This window comes from Daktulosphaira vitifoliae, unplaced genomic scaffold, assembly GCF_025091365.1.
Source record: "Daktulosphaira vitifoliae isolate Bord-2020 unplaced genomic scaffold, ASM2509136v1 Scaffold_1, whole genome shotgun sequence".
NCBI classification, from domain to species: domain Eukaryota; kingdom Metazoa; phylum Arthropoda; class Insecta; order Hemiptera; family Phylloxeridae; genus Daktulosphaira; species Daktulosphaira vitifoliae.
In genome coordinates, this window is record NW_026099572.1 from 41,259,728 (window position 1) to 41,280,127 (window position 20,400).

The 20,400-nt window shown below is 24.5% G+C and overlaps 2 protein-coding genes across 4 annotated transcripts; both read right to left on the reverse strand.

Annotated features, from left to right (window-relative positions):
• Positions 1-1,170: 1,170 nt before the first annotated feature.
• Positions 1,171-13,711, reverse strand: LOC126893962 (serine/threonine-protein kinase 11-interacting protein). Of its 2 annotated transcripts, none has more exons than XM_050664542.1 (20): positions 13,491-13,711; positions 11,681-12,325; positions 11,081-11,274; positions 9,952-10,051; positions 9,794-9,898; positions 9,571-9,737; positions 9,055-9,238; positions 8,911-8,986; positions 6,245-6,419; positions 5,886-6,009; positions 5,657-5,815; positions 4,868-4,973; positions 4,731-4,804; positions 3,310-3,384; positions 3,087-3,241; positions 2,927-3,030; positions 2,691-2,857; positions 2,251-2,403; positions 1,757-1,905; positions 1,171-1,591 (listed from the first exon to the last, which is right to left on the reverse strand). In XM_050664542.1, the coding sequence occupies exons 2-20, from the start codon at positions 12,321-12,323 to the stop codon at positions 1,418-1,420; spliced, it is 3,084 nt and encodes a 1,027-aa protein (XP_050520499.1). In that variant the 5' UTR covers positions 12,324-12,325; positions 13,491-13,711; the 3' UTR covers positions 1,171-1,417. The 2 variants fall into 2 exon arrangements, with proteins under 2 accessions (XP_050520499.1, XP_050520498.1); XM_050664541.1 differs by having other exon boundaries at positions 5,657-5,818.
• A 1,494-nt stretch (positions 13,712-15,205) lies between these two features.
• On the reverse strand, positions 15,206-18,507 carry LOC126893968 (actin-5C). 2 transcript variants are annotated; one of them, XM_050664552.1, is made up of 5 exons: positions 18,350-18,507; positions 16,840-16,995; positions 16,483-16,722; positions 15,872-16,269; positions 15,206-15,798 (listed from the first exon to the last, which is right to left on the reverse strand). In XM_050664552.1, exons 2-5 carry the CDS (start codon positions 16,963-16,965, stop codon positions 15,432-15,434), a joined length of 1,131 nt encoding a protein of 376 aa, XP_050520509.1. In that variant the 5' UTR covers positions 16,966-16,995; positions 18,350-18,507; the 3' UTR covers positions 15,206-15,431. The 2 variants fall into 2 exon arrangements, with proteins under 2 accessions (XP_050520509.1, XP_050520510.1); XM_050664553.1 differs by lacking the exon at positions 18,350-18,507 and adding an exon at positions 17,722-17,883.
• Between the last annotated feature and the right edge of the window lie 1,893 nt (positions 18,508-20,400).

The following is a 20,400-nucleotide window of genomic DNA, read 5'->3' on the forward strand; positions in this document are numbered from 1 at the left end:
AACATTTAATTATGATTATTTCACGTTAAGAGTTTAATTGTTAAAAATATTAATAAGCGTTTTAAATAATGCACGGTTAATGTAAATTTGTTGTAAAGGAAATAACATTTTTCTAGGATACAATTTCCAAATATTAGTACATATTCTTACTTATATTGAAACGTATGTTTTTTAGGTTTTCTTTATTTTATTTAACAGGCCAACATTGATATGAGATTTGAAAAACGGAGAATCATTTTTAATAAACTATTTATTTGATCAAATCTATCACTCATGAATTGAATAAGTAAACAAATTATTTTATGAATTTTTAATTTGATAGCTGAAGATTTATCAGAATGAAGCACAAATTTTAAAAACAGTTAAACAAAAATAAAAGACAATTATTGGATTAAATTAAATTTATTATCATTTCCTTAACTTCCTATCTTAACTATTTGGAATCCTCTTTGCCCTTAAAATGACTGAACAGGATTTTTAAATCAGCTTTCGGCCTGAGACAACCGTATTATGACTAAGGAAACCAGTCAGAGGAATAGGTGACCAATCTCCCATATGGTCACCCATCCATCAGCAAACAATGTAGTTAAACATCAATGCTAAAGTAAGGTCTGAATAATCAACTAAGCCATACTATGCCTTTTAGATTAAATCAAGTTAACTTAATTAATTTAAATTCCAGCCAATAACTAAATTTTTTTATTGGTTTTGTGTAAATTAGAATAAGGTGGCTATATTTAACGGATTAGATATAAATTTAGTTAATGTTCAAGGTCTGTAAGGAAGTCGAGAACTTAATATATTTTTATTCTGTATAATGTAAGTTAACATTACAAGAATCATTATCATTTGATGTAACTTTTTTGTCAGTATACTCCCAGTAAATAAATTGTCTTTGAACAAAAACTATAAACATTTAGGAATTGTGCTGGCTGGGCTTCTTAATTTTGCTACCTCCAATGATCTTTATATTTTACTTATCAAAAAAAATATTTTTTGTATCACTATTTTTTTTTAATTTAAAAAGCAAAAAAAAAGTCTTCAACTTCATATTTGAGTATTGCCCATTTAATGCAGCCCTTAAATTAATGACATAATTCTACTCATTCCACCTATAAATAAAAGGATTTTTCATTTTAAAAATATGAGATAGTTATAAAGAAAAACATATTCATTTTTACAACTCATTTAATTAAAAGTTTATATAATTACAAAAAAATAATCTGGACAACTAATGAAAATATAAAAAAAAAATTCATTTTAAAAAGCTTCAAATAAATACTAAAAATCAATTTCTATAATTTGTATTTATTTAATCTTCTATGATTACTTATGAAATCATAGAATTTAAAATCTAATTAATTAGAAATAACAAGATAAAAATTATTTAACAAAAACAATAGTTATTTTTAATAAGCTAAACCTTTTGATCAACAATATCAGTTTGTATACTAAGATTCAATTTTTGCTTTGCACTAGATAACATTTTAATTATTTCTGCAGTGGATTGATCTATTTCAACTCGATTAATTGATAACAGCCATGAAACATTTTCTTCAAATTTGAGACATATGTTTTCCTTATTACTTTCCTGTCAATATTAAATTTTCAATTACTTTTTTTTTATTATACAATACATATAAAATTTTTTTCATTTAAATGTAATATATAAAAATAGAACACTTATACTTATAAAATATATAGAAAAAATTATTCATTTATTTAAAATGCACAATAAATATGATAATGAACTTACAATATGATTTAACTTGTTCATTAATTGCACATGAATTATAGTAGGACATCTTTCATCATATGGCAATAACCAAGAAAATTCACCTCCTAACATAACCAATTCGTACTCAGTAATAATAATAGCTGGAAGTTCTATTACTTCAACAAGCCCTATGTAAATAAATTGAATTTATTCATAAAAATTTAACTATTATATCATAATTAAAATTAGAGTTTAGGGACATTATACATTTATAAAGTTTGATTTGATCATACAGAGTATATCAATGATAAATAAATATTTGTGCTAGTTTTTCTTAACCCTAATCAATGTACACTATTTAGGGATATAGTTAAAAGAAATGTGAAAGTATCATTCCTCCTTAGAACAAAATATGTTCCTGTGGTATTGTATATATAAATTTTCATGGATTTGAGTATCTCGGAAGTGGTTCAAACAAATGTTATAAATGCATAAAGTCCCAAACTTTAATAATAATTTAAAAAATATTTTACCATCGTCAGAAACTATTGTAACATTTTCACATAATATTTCATAAATAATGGGTAAATGTAAATCATTTGTGTATAACATGTTATTCACATAAAGATAACAATCAGTATTTGTTGATGAAACTAGCACTTGACGTTGTTCAAATGGTTTCATTCCTAAAATAATAAATAACTCTAGTTGAGTTAACAACTCATATTTTTTCTTTAATAGTTTAAGTAGTCTTTCATTTAAAACCCCTTAAATAAAAATAAAAATAAAAATTTTAATTATATTAGCCATTTATAAAATTAATCTTCGATTTATCATGTAAAAAATATACAATTTATTAGCAATATAATAAATTTTATCATTAGATTTGCTAATATAATGTTTTTAGTAATAAAAAGAAAATTAAAAAGTTGATACTTATGAGGTATTTTTAAATAAAAATAAAATTACTTACGTTCTAGAAATGCTACTAATCGTGTAGTAATATGAGGAATATAAAGTACAAATGTATATTTTATGTCAATATCTGGTTGTTCTACACAAATTACCAATCCCATGTTCCATGGCAAAGTAGCAATAGATTTAACCAAACTTAAACGATGACTGGATATTTTTTGTAAGCTATAAAAAAATTAACAAATAAAAATTAGAAATAAAAAAATATTACTTATATTATTTTGTTTTTCTTACAGTTCATCTGATTGACCAGTAAGTTTGAATATATACAATGATCTATTTGATATGACTATACAACCATCAAACTTATATTCTGGGTTCATCATAATACAGTTACACTAAAGTAAAACAATTTTTTTTAAATTTTTTTAAAAAATTATATTTTATAACATACTCGAAAAATAAGAACAAATTCTTCAGTACTACGAAAATATTTTTGTTGAAGGTAAGATTTCAATCGTAAATCTATTACAGAGAAATCATCATAAGAAAACTGAATTGGCTTATCAAATATAGAAGTAAGCCTACTATCTGAGCTGTCCATTATATCTACGGCAAATAATTATTATACATTTACAAAAAACTACTTTAATATATATTTTAACATTTTATTATACCTTTACAAGATGTTAGACTATCTTTTTGGAGTTTACGACTTTCATAAGCTGTACACACACTATCAGTCATTGATCCTAGTATTAATAATATTAATAAGTTTATTAAAAGTCAAACAAAGCATAACGAAAAATATTAATACTTAATAATAAGCTTAAAAATCAAGAAGAGAAGTAAATAACTAGCAAAACAATTTTATTAAAGATCAAGAAAATGATAGAAGTTACATTAATTATTTATAATTAAACATGAAAGTCAACCCTCTTATTATTTTTATACAATGGAAAATATATCATCTTTTTAATTAATACTATATGATAATAGTGATTAAAATCACTACCATAAAAATGCTTTAATGCGTATCTGTTGAATTTTATAATAATTCATTATAAATCATTAAAATCAATCTAATGAGAGCCGAGAATTTTTATTGACAGATAGAAAAACATACATCATGGTAAAATCAATATCTTCTCAGCTTCTAATCAAAGCTAAAATAGAGCAAAGTAAAGACAAAACCTTCTCACCTACGTATTGAAAAATTGGAATGTTTTTAAGAAAGCACTGAATTTACTTATATTTATTTCAAATAAATGCAACAAAAAATAAATTTTAATAGTTATACAAATATGTGCCTTTATACTCAAAAACAAAAAATTAAATTAATTACCACAATTAAATTATTTCTTGATTCTATTAATTATCTTAAAGAGAAATAAATTAAATTTTTATTTTAAAACATTAATTAGAAACTATTATTCGAATGAATAAAAACTAAGGCATTGAACCTAAAATATCCGAAGATCAAATACTATTAAATACCTAAACCTAAAGCTAGCTAAAATTCAACGTTATGTACACTGGAATTCTTTTATGCTTGTTTCATTTATCTATTAACAACATTATTATTAAAATCTTAAACTTCTTTGCAAGATTTTTGAATAATTTATAGACAAAATTATATCTATAGTTTGTCAGTACTTAGATAAAAGTTGTAACTTTGTACTACAGTATAAATTATTTAACAATAAAGTCCATAAAATGTATAACAAAAAAAAAACTGAAATAAAATATTAATAAAATCATATTGGAAAATTAGATGTAATACAAAACCTTATATCAAGTAAAATCCATAAAATACCTTATACAGTGTCTCAAACTTAACTGATAACATTTATAATTTTTGATACAATTATCATTTTGTTGAAATTTGTTTTAAAAAGAATTGTTACCTTCTTAGACTATATTTAAATCATATATTTTATTATTTATTACTAATAAGAAAAAATAAAAAAAGTTCCAAAAACCTTAGATACTTACAATGTATGTAGCTATCAAAATATGTCATAAATTAATGTTTGTTAATAATTAAACACTATAATCTAAGTTAGTAACATTACATATGTTGTAATTAATAATATACCTGAAGAACTACTTTCTGTAAGAACTTGTCTAACATTAATTGGCAACAGAATTTTTTCGTTTTTATTTTCAAGACTAAAAAGGATTTATAAAAAGAGATAAGAACATAGAAAAAATTATTAATGAACAGTCATTTACCTAGGTGTAACCTCAAGTATTTCAACTGAATTTTCACTTGGATTGCTTATAATTTCTACATCACTATCATTCCTGTAGAATTTTCTTTGTTCTGGCTCTTCTGAACCTAAAATTTAAGATAAAAAATACATTGTTAAATAATTTTTTTTTGTTTAGGAAAAAGTATGAATCATAACCAAATTTTAAATACAATTACATTGTTTATAGTTAACTTATAATAATTTTTTAAAAATCAAAAATTATTGTTAATTAATAGGTAGCATGTTTTCTACAATATTTTTTTTGTTCAACTTTTCATTTTTTTTTCTTGTAAAAAATCTAATTTTAATAGTTTAAAAGTTTTTATATTGGTTTGATCTAGTTATTCAATTTTTTCACTAATTATTTTTAAGTTTTTATGATAACTTAAAATTATTTGTGTTTAAAATTCCATGTTAATAAAATTAAAAAATTTATTTTTTAATATAACAATATATTTTTTGATAAATTTAATGTGCAACTTATTTTTGAAAATATATTTTTGTAGCCATAAAATAGGTTTGTATAATACTATCAATTTCAAACTAACACTAACATAATCGTTAAAAATAACTTAATTGAGGTGTGTATTAGTGTCAATATCATTATCATTATAAATAAATTATTATAGGAATCCAAAAATTTTTTTATTACACCTACTATTATTTCAAAGAAAAAATTTACTTAGAAACAAATTTGAAAAATAATAAGCTTTAAAAAAAATGATATATATATATAAAGTTTTTAAGTTAAATAATAAAAAGTTCATACTTGATCTTGAATTAACAGGTGTTCTATCTATATCATTTTCGTTATCAGGAACAATCACTTCACTAATTTCAGGTAAATTATAAAAGGATGGAAGTGGCTCATCTTCAATTTTTACCACAAGAAAACTATCACAACTAGGACAACAATTTTTCCTTTTATCTTCTAGTAAACATCATATTCAATACAAACAGCATCATATATAAAAAACAAAGCATTTATGAAAACTTACTAAATATATTTTTAAAGTTTTCTTGACAAAATACAGTGGTACATTGTACACATTTAAAAACACTCTGGTTCATTTCACTTAAAGTTCTTGATTCTAATTCTGAACATATAATCTTTATGAAGTCCTAAAAATGTAAATATAGCAAAACTATATAATAAAAATATTGTACTTATAAGTCCTCCTAAACTTTAATATGTAAAAACTTTCGTGAATTGTCATATTGTACGAGCTCATGATTTGGACTCTGCAATAGATCTAAAACGTCAACTCATAACTGAGAACATTTTATTTTGAAAGCAATTTGTTTTGAGAAATATGAAAGTCAATTAAGTTTAATTTAAGATAAGTTTTTTACTTACATTAGCATCATTTTCTTTCATAATATATACTCTTTGATTTTTATCACGTCTCAATGTCATGAAATTCACTTGAATTTTTATTGGATTAAAATTAATTTTAACACAACTTTCAATTGAATCACGACTCCATGTAGTAATTACCGGTCCTCCATCACAACTTTTTTCTTTTAAATCCCTGTAATTTTTACAAGAATGCAAATAAATAACAGTACAATAACTCTTATTTATATAATGTATTATTTAATGATATTATTTAATAAGATTCTGGCAAGTAATAAATGTCCTAAGAATTTTTTTTTTTCTACCTTGAGGAATATTATTAAATTTTTTTTTGATGTAAGGTACTCTTTACATATTAAACTATGAAGTTTGAAACTATAAAAATTACAGAATCGAGATGCCATTTCAAATACTACGCTATAGATTTAACTATTAGATGACTTTTTAATGAATTTTATACAGAAATAAAGAAAGATTAAAAGAAATTCAGTAATATATATCTGATATAAATGACTAATTTATGATACTTTTTTAAATAAATAATGGTATACAGGATGATCAATTAAGGTCCAGACACTCATTTTTTCAGAAACTTATGAATGTTTTCAATTTTTGTAAAGAAAAATATTGTTTGATTAAAAAAACTTTACAAAAATATGTAATTAAATAATTTTGTTTTTATCCCTTAAGTTATAAAAAACCTGAACTTTAATTTTATTTAAGTGGAACCCATATTTTTAGTATAATGATACGATAAGAAAAAATTTACCAATAACAGAAAAATTTTATCCCTCAAAGGTTGAAATAAAATGATTTTACTACATTACTGTATTGTTTTTTAATTAAAAATCTTTTTTCGTAACAAAAATTGAAAATATTTAAAGTTTATAAGAAAATGATAAGTCTTATCCTTAAATGAAGAGTGAATGTGTCAAACGTTCTATGTGCCAAAAAAGTGAAAAATTGTTTTATTTCTGATTTATGTTCTATGTGCCAAAGGTCACAATCTTGTATGTGTTTTAAGTGTCAATTAAATTTTTTACTTGTACAAAATTGCGTTCATAGATTGTATTTGTTCTGTGAGACATGCCCATTGTTACTTGTACGTTCTAAGTGCCTTAGGCGAATATAATAGTTTGATGATAACAATATTATGATATAGTCCGTTATATTTCAAAATAACTAATACTGGTGTCATTGTATTCGTTAAGTTTTCTTTTTATTTGATTAATTGTGTTATTATGGATACTGAAAGTATACATATTTTACGAAGTGGTAAAAAAAGAAGAAATGATCAGACTATCAAACGTTAGTAGTTTTGATGTTATATTTAATAGATATGGGGATATTTGATGAGATTATACAAAAACTTTTGATAAGTGGCCACTCTTTCTTGGCTTGTGATCGTGATTTCGCTATTATCGAAAAGAGACGTAGAGTTTTTCAACATTTCACTCCTTCTGATTTACAAGAAATGGTTAGAACAGCGAAGTTGACAAATCCATTTCGAGTTATTCCGATGGATGAAAACAACTTTTTCTCATTTAAAGACATTGCTAACAATTTTCTTAACACAACCAAGTTTCCAATTTCTATATGTTCGATGATTAAAGTTTCATCTCTAACTCCCAAAAAAATCTATTATAAAAAAACATTTTCAGATGAAGAACTTTGGAAAGATTTTAACGTTTTTAAAAGAAATGCTACTATAGACCAACTTAAAAATCAGACATTTATACCTATACCGAAACCCACATTGTCGTCAGAGAAGAAAAAAGATTTGTTGGCCATGATTCCTTTTTTACCTGATAAGCACAGAAACTTCTATAAAAATATAACGTCATGAATTAATTTTTTTTGCTATTTATTATGATGTTGTAATTTTCTAATTATGTTTAATCTAGAGTTTTTTTTAAATTATTATTAGGTTTGTACATTTATTTTTCAATTTGTGATACTCAAAAAAAGTGTTGATTTTTTTACATATTTTATAAAAATATATATGAAGTCTTAATAAAATAAAGAATGATTTTCTGTTATCTATAATAAAATATTGGTACTTGGAATGATAATATTATCACATTATTTGGAACTTGGAACTTTAATATTATAATACTTGGTACTTGGAACTGTCATTAGCAAATGTTTAATTTATACTAATGTGAAATGACAAAATAAAATAATAGAAATTTACGAGGCTATTAGTATAGTGTAAATATAGCATAACATATATTTTTATACAAAATTATAAGGAAATTTTTAATTTGTCATGTTTTTTGTGTTTTCTGAACAAATATTTTTTTAGCACATAGAACGTTTGACACATTCACTCTTCAAATGATCTTTGTATATCTATGATTAAAATCTAAAAATTAATAAATCAAAATAATTTTGGAATAATTGATGACATATGTCATCTGTTATGTATGAAAAAATAGTATCTCTATTTTATTGGTAAAGTATGTCTTTTATATTAAAAAAATTTGATTTGCATAAGACGCCATTGAAATTTTTAACATTTTAAAAATAATAAAACAAATTTTAAATAATTTTTCAAGAGTTTTTCTTTTCTGGAAAGTGGCTAAAATTTATTTGTCAGATTTTGGAAAATAACCATAGATATAATTATTTATCTTAAAAAGAATAAAATAATTGAATATACCAACTTTTCAGATAGACATAATAAGATGTTAGAAGTCTCTTCGTTGTCACCATTAACAATTTGAGCTGGCCACAATGTTTCTAAAAATATTTAAAGTAAATTCATAAAATAAATTTACTTTATAGTAATTACAAAAAAAATCTCGAACCAGATTTTGAATTATCATAAATTATTGTTGATGAATATTCTTCTTTAATGGTTTTTTCATTTAGCTCTTCATTAAAAGAAACATTTAGTTCTGAATTTATATTAGTACTAGTGTCAGAATAAACTGAATTTTCTTGAAAACTATGTTCTATGGGTATTTGAGATTTTTCTTTAGTTTCATTTTTCTGCCAAATACAGAAAACAATACTTTTAACAAATTTCATACATGATACTAAGAATAAAAGAAATTTAAGTAACAAATATTTATTTAGAAATAGTTGAATTTAAATAATGAAAAATGATTTTACTCAGATTGTTGGTTCCGTGAACTATTACTAAATAATATTTTCTTCAAAAAAATTTTTAATGACTTTCAAGTCACTTAAAGGATAAAAACTATAGTTTATATTTGTATTTATTTTATTTCCTTTTCATAAAGTGTTATTTGATATCTTACACTATATGGTCTATATATAAAAACCATTTAAAAAAATTTTAATTTTTTTATAAATCTTACAACTCTTATTGATTCAATTGATCCTTCTCTTTCATTTTGCTGATTTATTCCAAGTATACCTTGAACATAACTTCCAGCATGACTATGTAACCAGTTATCTTCACCAAATCTTTCTCTTACACTCTCTATTTGTTTTTTAGTAGTCAAATGTTCTAATTTGGATAAATCTATGATAGAATTTTGTTTTTTAGTAATATATTTTTTGATTAAAATTACAAATTACCTCTTTTATAATTTATTTTCTCAGCTAGTGATAAAATTCTAGATTTATCATTCCAAACACCATCTTCTATAATAGGAGATCTAATTTTGGTAGCCTTTGCACTAGCTAAAAAAATATTTTTTAATAAATTGTACAAATATTTCTTTAAGACTACTTACTTTGTGGTAAGTAATGCAAAAATGACAAATCTAGAGTCCTAGAAGACTGCCCAACAAATTTCTTTTCTGATTTTGAAAGTATTTTATTGTCCAATTCAAACTAAAACATTAAATTAATGTAAAAAACCCAGCACAGTGGGGTCGTAGCATAGTTGGGTCCAGTATAGATGATATCTAACAGTGATTAAAATCACTATAATAAAAAACGCTTCGATGCAAATCTGTAGATAGTGTTTAATTTTAAAAAAAAATTTGTCATAAAAGTAGGTCAAATGAAAGCTGAGAAAATAAATGATAGCTACAAAAAAAAACTACATTGTAAAATAATATTAATATGAATTTCTTCTCACAAGAGGAGACTACAGTAATGGGATCCTTGATATTTGTTGAAGTTATTGAATCTAAATGAGATAAAAATCAAATGAGTTAAACATTTTTCTCTAACTCAAAAAGAATTAAGAAAACATTCAGTGCCACAGGCGTGAAAAACCCAAGTATTACCGTCTCAGAAACCGTACGTCACATTCGTCACTCAATAAAAATGAAAATTTAGCTAGTTCAAATTTTAAAATTATTATTAAATATAATAATAAAAAGTAAAGAAATTAGTGTAATCCCCTTATAATAAAATAAAATAAAATACTAAACCAGAAATTGTAACACAAAAATAGCATATTTTTGAACACGGTAGCTATTTTCACCATGAAGACAAAATAAAGTCCGATATTTTTTTTTTTAATATTAAAGTATATTACATAAGCTTTAATTTAAGATATATATAAAAGTGTCAGTATTTCCGGAACACTTTCAAAAGTTAAGTTGAAAAATTTAATTTTTTGTGAAAAAGGGAAACGAGGGAAATGTTTTCAATTTCTGAGGGTAATGTCTTAGAGTAGATACGACTTGTGAACTTTTGACGTATCGTTGAAAGAAATCGGTTCGGTGAAAGCTGAAAAAAGTGGTAACAGACACAAAAAAAAAAAACACATGGTAAAATTAATACTTTCTCAGATTTGCATCGAAGCTAAATAAATCTTTACATTCTTGTAACGAAACCTTTATTACTTATTACAAGGTCATTAAAATCAAAAATTTTAATTTTTTATATATTAATAGTTATTTAACTTACAATTTCAACAGATGCATTTTCATGTAAGTAGCCACATGTTTTTTCTCTGTGATTTTCAATAAATGCCAAGGGATTATTTTCTAAATTTAAATACCTCAAGAATGACATATCACCCAAAGGCGATAATGATTCATGATGTATTATCATATTGTTTGATAGATCTAATACTTTTAAGTTAGTCAACTTAGACAGCCCTTAAAATAAACAAATAACATCATGAGTAAAAGATAGAAAATACTTTCAACTTAGGTGTCTTAATAGAGAGTATATTTTAGAATTTGTTTACAATCAAATTTGTTTAAGCTTTATCTTACTACAGTAAAAACTCAGACTTATAAAATCACTATTGAATTTATTTTGTCAATAGAAACTTGATGATATTTCTACAAAGTCAAAAAGTATAAAGTGGTAAAGTAAATAGGAATAATTTCATTGTGCACATACCAAATAATCTCTCCATTAAGACATTCAACTACTGAGTAGGCAAATTATTTTTTAAAATTATTGTATAAAAAATTATTATTTATATTTTCTTATTAAATATATAAAAATAAATTAATAAGTAACAATATTTTTTAAATATTTGTTTTGTAAACAAACCAGTTAAATTATTTATACAATTGTAGTTCAACACTAATACAGATAAATTTCTTGCAGCATAATCATTTAAAATTGGTACTTTGGTTAGTCTGTTTAAGCTTAAATTTAGGCATTCTAAACATTCAAGCTTATCAATATGCTGTATTTCAGTTAAAACACTTCTTGAAGTTTCTAAGTATTTAAGACAAGGTGTATGTAACAAACATTCATCCAATGAGTTAAGATGACATCCCCGTAATACTAAATATTGAAGATAAGGCCACTTTCTTTTTAAAAAAGAAGCTACTGTCTTAAGATGTCCATTTATAATTAAAGAATCCAATTTTGTAGTATTCAATCCAATTAAACATTCTATATCAATATCAATTAGTTCTAGATGGGTAAGACTATGAAAAGGTGATAGATCAATTATCTGATTGAGATTTAAAGTATTAGAACACTGCAATAATTTTAGCTTATGAATTTTTTTAAGGACTTCTGATAAGTAATGATGATTTAAAATACGATTTGAATGTAAAGATGATAACACTTCTGTATTGATTGTGCTAAGAATCTCAGTATTGATTATTAATTTTTCATGACCAGTGACTATGAATTCACCATTATGTTTTAATTGCTGTATAATTTTATTTACTTCTTCCATTACTAAAAAAATTAATTAAAATAATTATATTTAAAACTCTAATATAGAATAATAATAATAGAATAATACTAACAATATATTATTTACTATCAAATAATAACAGGAAAGGTAATAAAATATAATATAACTTGGAAACACATAAAGACTAGATAGAAACACATTCATTTTGAAGTTATTATGTTAAACAATTTTGTTTCTTTGAAAGAAAATATTGTAAATGGCTTTGTAAAGAAGTAAATAATTTATTTTTAAATATTTTATTTTAGTTAAATTATTAAAAATTTCCAGATATGAAAAACACAAGATTAAATTGTTTATCAGGTTTTTTTATTAATTCTACAACTAGAATATAAGAGTCATGGTTGGAATGGGACAGAAAGACAGCTATGTTGGAGATGAAGCTTAATCTAAGAGAGGTATCCTTACTTTGAAAATTTAAGAGTATTAGATAATGTTTAATTCTGAATTAATCAAAATAAAAACAAGTTTTAGCTAAACATTCAGTCATCTATAAGTAAAAATATATACACAGTGATTCTTTTAATACTAGAAACTAAATTTCTCTTAAAATAAAAAGTGGTTTGGAATTTTTTCTTTTTTTTTAGTTACATATATTTTTTGATTTATGAGCTAATAATTACTTTTTAAAATAGCAATATACATAATTAACTGGTTTATTTAAGAGATAATGGTGTAATTAAGAAAGTCACTGATCTATAACAACTTTTAAACCAATATTTTGGAAATTATTAGCATTTTAAAATATTGACAGGAGATGAAGTGCTAAGTATTTTTAAAAATGTTTATATCTTCCGAATCATAAGACCAAAAGTTATTAATCAGTCATTTTTGTAATTTAATAATTTTCTATTATATAAGCTAGTTTAATATGTATATTACTATATAAACAATTTTAGTTAGAATCTCTATAAGATATAAAAGATAAATCTAAAAATTACTTTAAAACAGATAAATGGTCAAACATATAAAATTTAAAAATCTAAAATGTTCAAAATACTCATTATTTCAAGAGAAATTGAGTGGTTAGTGTTAACTTATTCCACTTATTATTTTATAATAATAGTGTTAAAAACTGACTATTTTAAAATTACACATAAAAAAAATTAATAAAATAACAATGGAACAAAGGATTTTAGATTTACTTACATTACGATTTAAGCTGAATAGTAGTTTGAATATTACACATTACAATTTATTTTCATAATGTAGGCAATTTCAGATCTGATTATATGATGAGTTACAGTTTTAATAGAATGTCTGAACTTTGTTAATAAACTTATTATAAGCGGCAAAAAGTACAATACACATCTATAAATGGTCGAAGTTTGTAATAATTGTAAATAAACATTAAAAATGATTATCATTTGTATAATTAATATTTGATATCATTTATAATTGATAACGGATTTCATATCGTATCATTATTTTAGATAAGATTTGAACAGCTGATTATAATTTATTTGAATTTGTAAAATAATAAATGGCAATTTCTCTTTGCATATTATTTAAATTTATTCAATTTTTTACGAAAAATTATTATATTTTTACTATACATTATCTATTTACCATCCTCCTAAATTCTCACTGGATTTTCCTTTGAACATGATATTATATGATAATAGTCAATTTTAATAAAGCTAATATTAAATATAAACTATTTAAATGTCTCTTAGGATGTATTTTTTATCATTGCTTCGAGTCTAAAAATAAGTCTACAAAAAGGTAATTTATACCTATATACTGGTATAAAAGTCAGTCAGTCATGTAATCAAATTTATCATAAATGAGCTGAGCCCACTTTAAATATTAAATTAAAATTACACCCCGCTAAATTCAAAATATAATTATTTTTATAAATATTAAAAAAGTACGAAGGATTGTGTGTATTTAAATAAGTCTAAAGTAATAAGATACATTTAAAATGTATTAGGGAGAAGTTACAACAAGATTTTCAATAAGAGCACAAAAATAGTTACTCCCCTCCCTGCTTAATACATTTTTAACCCCAATATAGTAACGTATGGTATTATGAATTATCCTTAGTTTATCAATGCGAAGCATTCAATGTCTTAATATATGTACTTTATTAAAGTAAGATTTCACTACATGCTTATTATAAAACAGTATTTTTATTTTGAGTATTGAATTTTTAGTCATCTGATAATATCCATCATACAACTAGAATTTTTATATTAAAAAGATTAATACCAAAAATCGAAACTGGCGACTTAATTTGTTGTAATCAACAGAGAACACTTAATTATTTATCTATTTTTCATTGGACTGCCCTATATTCTTCTAGTAAAAAAAAACATATTCTAAATAATAAATAAATTGTTACTAAATTATATAAGAAAATAGATAATATGCCAATTTATTACTTAGGATTGCCGATAATTTGAAGAATTCTAAAAAGTTTAATTATATAGCTTATGCTGTAAAAACTTAAGACCTTTAAATATTTTCACGAGCACTTTTAATAAGAGTATCTCAATATTCCAAAATATACAGCAGATATCACAGCAACTTTTCTTTATCTAGTTTTGATTTTAGTACAGTTATATGGATACATACATTTATAAAGATTTTTTCAACACATGTGTAAAAACATAACTTTTTATGATATATTTTTTTAAGTAATGATTTTAAAAGAATACTTAAAATCTTATGTAGATATAGAAAAGGTAAATTGTTTTACTAATGAATAAGAAAGTTTTATGTATAATAAATAATTACAAACATTTATTTTTTCACATTTTTTTTTTTTTATAGAGAGAATTTAATAAAATTATAATTCTAATATCTTGCCTATAAGACAACTTTGGATAGTAGGAATGTTTAAAAACTTCCAATAATGTAAATAATTATCAAATAAATACATTTAATTATATTCTCTTTTCAGTCAGTATAAAAATTATAAATCAAAAGCAAACGAGCTATGATCTAGGAATGCTTTGAGCTGTAAACAACTTAGTGGAATGTAACGCCTAATGCAACGGATTTTTTTTTATATAATTTTGATTCTTATAAAAAAAGAAGTTAAAATAAAAAATACAAAGTTTATAGGAAAATAAATAAATAAAGTGATTAGAAGCACTTTCTGTGTACAATAGATGGGCCAGATTCATCATATTCTTGTTTGGAGATCCACATTTGTTGGAAGGTAGATAGAGAAGCCAAGATTGATCCTCCAATCCATACAGAGTATTTACGTTCTGGTGGGGCAATGATCTTGATTTTCATGGTAGATGGTGCTAGAGCAGTGATTTCTTTTTGCATACGATCAGCAATTCCTGGGTACATTGTAGTACCTCCTGACAATACAGTGTTAGCGTATAAGTCCTTACGGATATCAACATCACACTTCATGATAGAGTTATAAGTAGTTTCATGAATACCACATGCTTCCATACCCAAGAAAGATGGCTGGAATAAAGCTTCTGGACAACGGAATCTATTAAAATTTTTTTTTTAATTTAATAACAAACTAAATTTAAAAATGGGTTTATGAAACAAGGTTATTTTACCTTTCATTTCCAATGGTGATAACTTGTCCATCAGGAAGTTCATAAGATTTTTCCAATGAACTGGAAGATGCTGCTGTAGCCATTTCTTGTTCAAAATCTAATGCAACATAACATAACTTTTCTTTGATGTCTCTAACAATTTCTCGTTCGGCAGTTGTGGTAAAACTGTAACCTCTTTCGGTCAAGATTTTCATCAGGTAATCAGTGAGATCACGACCAGCAAGATCCAAACGGAGGATGGCGTGTGGTAAAGCATATCCTTCATAGATTGGTACAGTGTGGGAAACACCATCACCAGAATCCAATACAATACCAGTGGTACGACCAGAAGCATACAATGATAGTACAGCTTGGATTGCAACGTACATGGCTGGGGTGTTGAAGGTTTCGAACATAATCTAAATAAGACACAAATTAATTAATTTTAATTATAATCAAAGAAAAAAAAAATAAGTAATAAATATTTAATCAATTTTCTGAAATATTAAAAAAATTATTAAAAAAGGTATTGGTTTTAATAAAAATAAGAACCAGGTTGAATTGAATTATAATTTTGAAATTAGACTAAGAGATGAAGGTTCTGTTAAATTGATTAAAAAACATTATTTTACCTGGGTCATCTTTTCACGGTTAGCTTTTGGATTCAAAGGAGCTTCAGTGAGCAAAACAGGGTGCTCTTCTGGAGCTACACGTAATTCATTATAGAAAGTATGATGCCAAATTTTTTCCATATCATCCCAATTTGTCACAATACCGTGTTCAATTGGATATTTCAAAGTAAGGATACCTCTCTTAGATTGAGCTTCATCTCCGACATAGCTGTCTTTCTGTCCCATTCCAACCATGACCCCCTGAAATTTTTTTAAAGATTTTTTTGAATTAAAATGTTATCATTATTATTTTTTACAAAAAAACTGAATTATCTAAAGTATTTAAATGGAAAACATAAAATAAAATACTATTTTTACCTGATGACGGGGACGACCGACAATAGATGGAAATACAGCACGGGGTGCATCATCTCCAGCGAAACCGGCTTTGCACATACCAGATCCATTGTCTACTACCAATGCAGCAACTTCTTCGTCACACATTTTGAATTAGTTTATTGGAATGTAAAAAAACTGAAGAACCATTAGATATATATTAATAACTTCAACTAGATAGATTTTTATTATAATATAAATAAAATACTTAAAGATATTTTCTAAAAAAAAATATCTGAAGATACTTAAAATATTTAGATTAATTTGGTAAAATGAGATACAAAACTAAAAATATATGGAATAATCTACCTTTTAATAACTATAAATAATAAAACATGTTAAAAAGAATAGACTATTACAAAATTGTATGTTTCTTTTAGTTCAAATGAGAAAATGTTGGGTTCCTCATCATTTAAGCTACATTACTATAAGTTATTACATTTTTTTTTTTAATTTATCTATAGGAATTTATGATTCATTTTATTTTGGATTTAAAACTTACAAACTTTTCATAAGACTATATCTTAAAAAATTTTCTTCTTCTAAAAATGAGATTCTCAATTTGTTTAAATTTAATAAAATTATTAATTTTATTATTTCCCTAATTGGACGGACATTATATTAAATCAATTTAATTAAAAAAAAAAAAAAAAAAAAAAGATTCAATTTACACAATAATAATAAATTAAATGTCGGAATAGAATTTATAAAATAATAAAAAATCATTTTCAAATATCTATTACATTACAGGGTAGTAATGAAATTATCAAAGAGAATTTTTTTAATTCTATGAAAATCGTTAATATATACTAAATAGCAAATTTATCAATTAAAAAATTTTCAAAAAAAAAAAAAATTACATACCTAAAATAAATAGGATATCCAAAATTTTAGAATGGTAACTAATACAACACAATATAAAAATCACTAATTAAATTACTTAATAATAATTTAACACACGTCGGATGTAAACGACACGATTGACTAACGAACTGGTCATGAAAGTGCATACGCACCAGTATAAGTAGTTTCGTAGTTGATGCATTCTATAAACCCCGCCTTCCCCTCCCATCATCACTTACAAAATCATCACCACTACCACCCCACCCTACAAATAACGATAAGCTCACGGGGCAGTTAATATATAAGACATAGAAGGTAAACTATTTCTGTTAATAGGGAAATTAAAATGAATAATTGTGATAATGAAAGTCAGATAACAAATAACCCTTTCAAATTATTCCGAAATGCATTCAGACCAATAAAAACACTCATTCTTCACATCAACATTATAAAAAATTCAAATTTTAGATAGAAAATTGAAAATCATAAAATTAAACTTAGCTAATCATGGTAAAAAATTATTAAAAAGCTTGAACAACTAAAGGGCGTCAACCAACAAAAAGTATAAATATAAAAGTACGGGTGTAATCAAATTAGTATAGTTTTAAAATTATATAGATTTATTAGAAAATAAATAAAATATAATTACCTTTAAAATAACGAACGGGTATCTGTTGAATCAACCGTTGGTAGAGCGTAAAGCTGTTAAATGGTGTATGTGTACACGATTGCAGAGCGGTAACGAACGTTTTTGTAAAATGGCTGTATAATCTGGGGCCGGTCCGCATCCTGCTGGGTAAATCCATGTACGCCGGTACCGGGTAAGGTTGAGAATGTAGTGGTATTTTAGATAGGAGCGGACATGTAAAGATATGATTTGCCATGGTTCGCAACACCACTTTAACCCACTGGATTTGCCCAATGAACCTCTACTTTCCGCTTGTCAAACGGTATTACCTTATATGGGCATAAAACGAACAACACCACGCGATTGGTTGAGACCCGGCAGCCGGCGACCGTGGCCGAGCGCTACATTCCAAACGGTATCAGCAGTATGACCAGAAATACGTTAAAGACGTCCCCGCGCTTCGTGAGAACTTATGCTTAGACTAACGCAGGGTGGAAGTAGGAAAATTTGTGACGTGTTGTCTAGACGTTAGGTTTTAAGCATTTGCCATGTCAATACGACAATTTTTAAACTCTTCTATCCAAAATTTTCTTTTTCTCTTATCAGAATCTATAGACTTCACAAAATGTTTTTATTAACATGTATTAAAATCTTCTAGACAAGTAAGTTAAGGGTTAATAAAAAAAATCACGCCTCAATTATCTTCACGTATATATTTGCTGTCTAACGAATTAATCCGTTCATAATAGTATTTTTATCGAGTTATCAAGAAAAATTAATGTAATTGTAGTAAAACATGGATTTTGAATAATGCTATATGTTAAAGCTAGAGCTAAGTACCGTCAAGTGGACCTACTTGAGGCAGTTAAATATTTTACAGATTTTATCTCTTAATTTTTGTTAATAAGAATTTGTGGTTTTTATTAATGCCTATAATCTTTTTACTACTTTTGTAGATTGATACGACTAAAATGAAAATAGATATTATTGATATGTAGATATTGTACAAATTGGCCCAATTTACGGTAATAGCAAAGATGTTTTCTATTCCGGCTCACAAATATTGATAAAAAACAATAATAAATACATACATCATAAAGTTTTAACCTAACAATGATTTTTGTTAAAACTAGTAGAATTAATTGTATTTTCAAAATGTGAGTAGTAAGTAATTTTAAATCTTATTAATTACAATAAATTCACAGTAACAGAATGGATCATTCAAAATGGTCATAAAATTTGGCAAGTATTTCAATGTTTAATTTTACCCGATCACTAAACATTTCGACAAGGGAATAAGTTAACAAACCTTAATTATGATAACATTACGGGAAAAATACTTATTCATAGAAGTTTTTAACTTTTTGTTATATCTTGTTTAACCTGTTTTGTAACATTTTAATATTGATATTTTTTTTAAATGAAATCAACTATTTTAGGATTTACACTCACCGTATTAACGTTCATTTTACGTAAAATTTTCTATCGTTGTACCTGTTTCGATACACTTTACAGTTTTACTCTTTTTTTTTTATTTATAACAGCAAAGAATGCAAAATGTGTAAATTATTAATGGTATAAAAATTCAGACAAATTTTAACCTGTGCTTGAGAATACGTATCAATAGAATATACAGAATTTTATACAACATAATAATTTGTTTTTATTATTTCTAGTGAGGGTGTGACTGGAAATAATCTAAGAGGGGCAAATTTAGATAATTTTAATCATAATTACTGAATTACGTCTAGTGTATTTCCTTTTCTTAATCATGGAAAATTCCATCTATAATATATACATTCTTGAATTACAATTTTAATTATTTAAATTGGCCTTTTTGTATATATGATATAATTGCATTTGTATATATTATTAATTTAAATATTTAACATTATTCTTATAAGGTTAACGAACAAAAATATTTGCTTATTAAATATCTAGAATTTAAAGTTATGAATCGTTTAATTGAATTTCACATATTGATAAACAAGAAAAAATGTCATGTTCCTTAGGAACATTTATCAGTACATTTATGGTCAGCAATTGGAATTTATTGATTAGAGAAGATTTAT

Coding starts and splice junctions, on each gene's coding strand:
- LOC126893962 (XM_050664541.1), bottom strand. CDS start 12,323: ATGGAAGAAGTAAATAAAATTATACAGCAATTAAAACATAATGGTGAA. Junction 11,275..11,680: donor TTGTATAAATAATTTAACTG/GTTTGTTTACAA, acceptor GTTTATTTTAAG/GGCTGTCTAAGTTGACTAAC. Junction 4,805..4,867: donor ATACTTGAGGTTACACCTAG/GTAAATGACTGT, acceptor AATCCTTTTTAG/TCTTGAAAATAAAAACGAAA.
- LOC126893968 (XM_050664552.1), bottom strand. CDS start 16,965: ATGTGTGACGAAGAAGTTGCTGCATTGGTAGTAGACAATGGATCTGGT. Junction 16,270..16,482: donor ACCGTGAAAAGATGACCCAG/GTAAAATAATGT, acceptor TGTCTTATTTAG/ATTATGTTCGAAACCTTCAA. Junction 15,799..15,871: donor ATCACCATTGGAAATGAAAG/GTAAAATAACCT, acceptor AAATTTTAATAG/ATTCCGTTGTCCAGAAGCTT.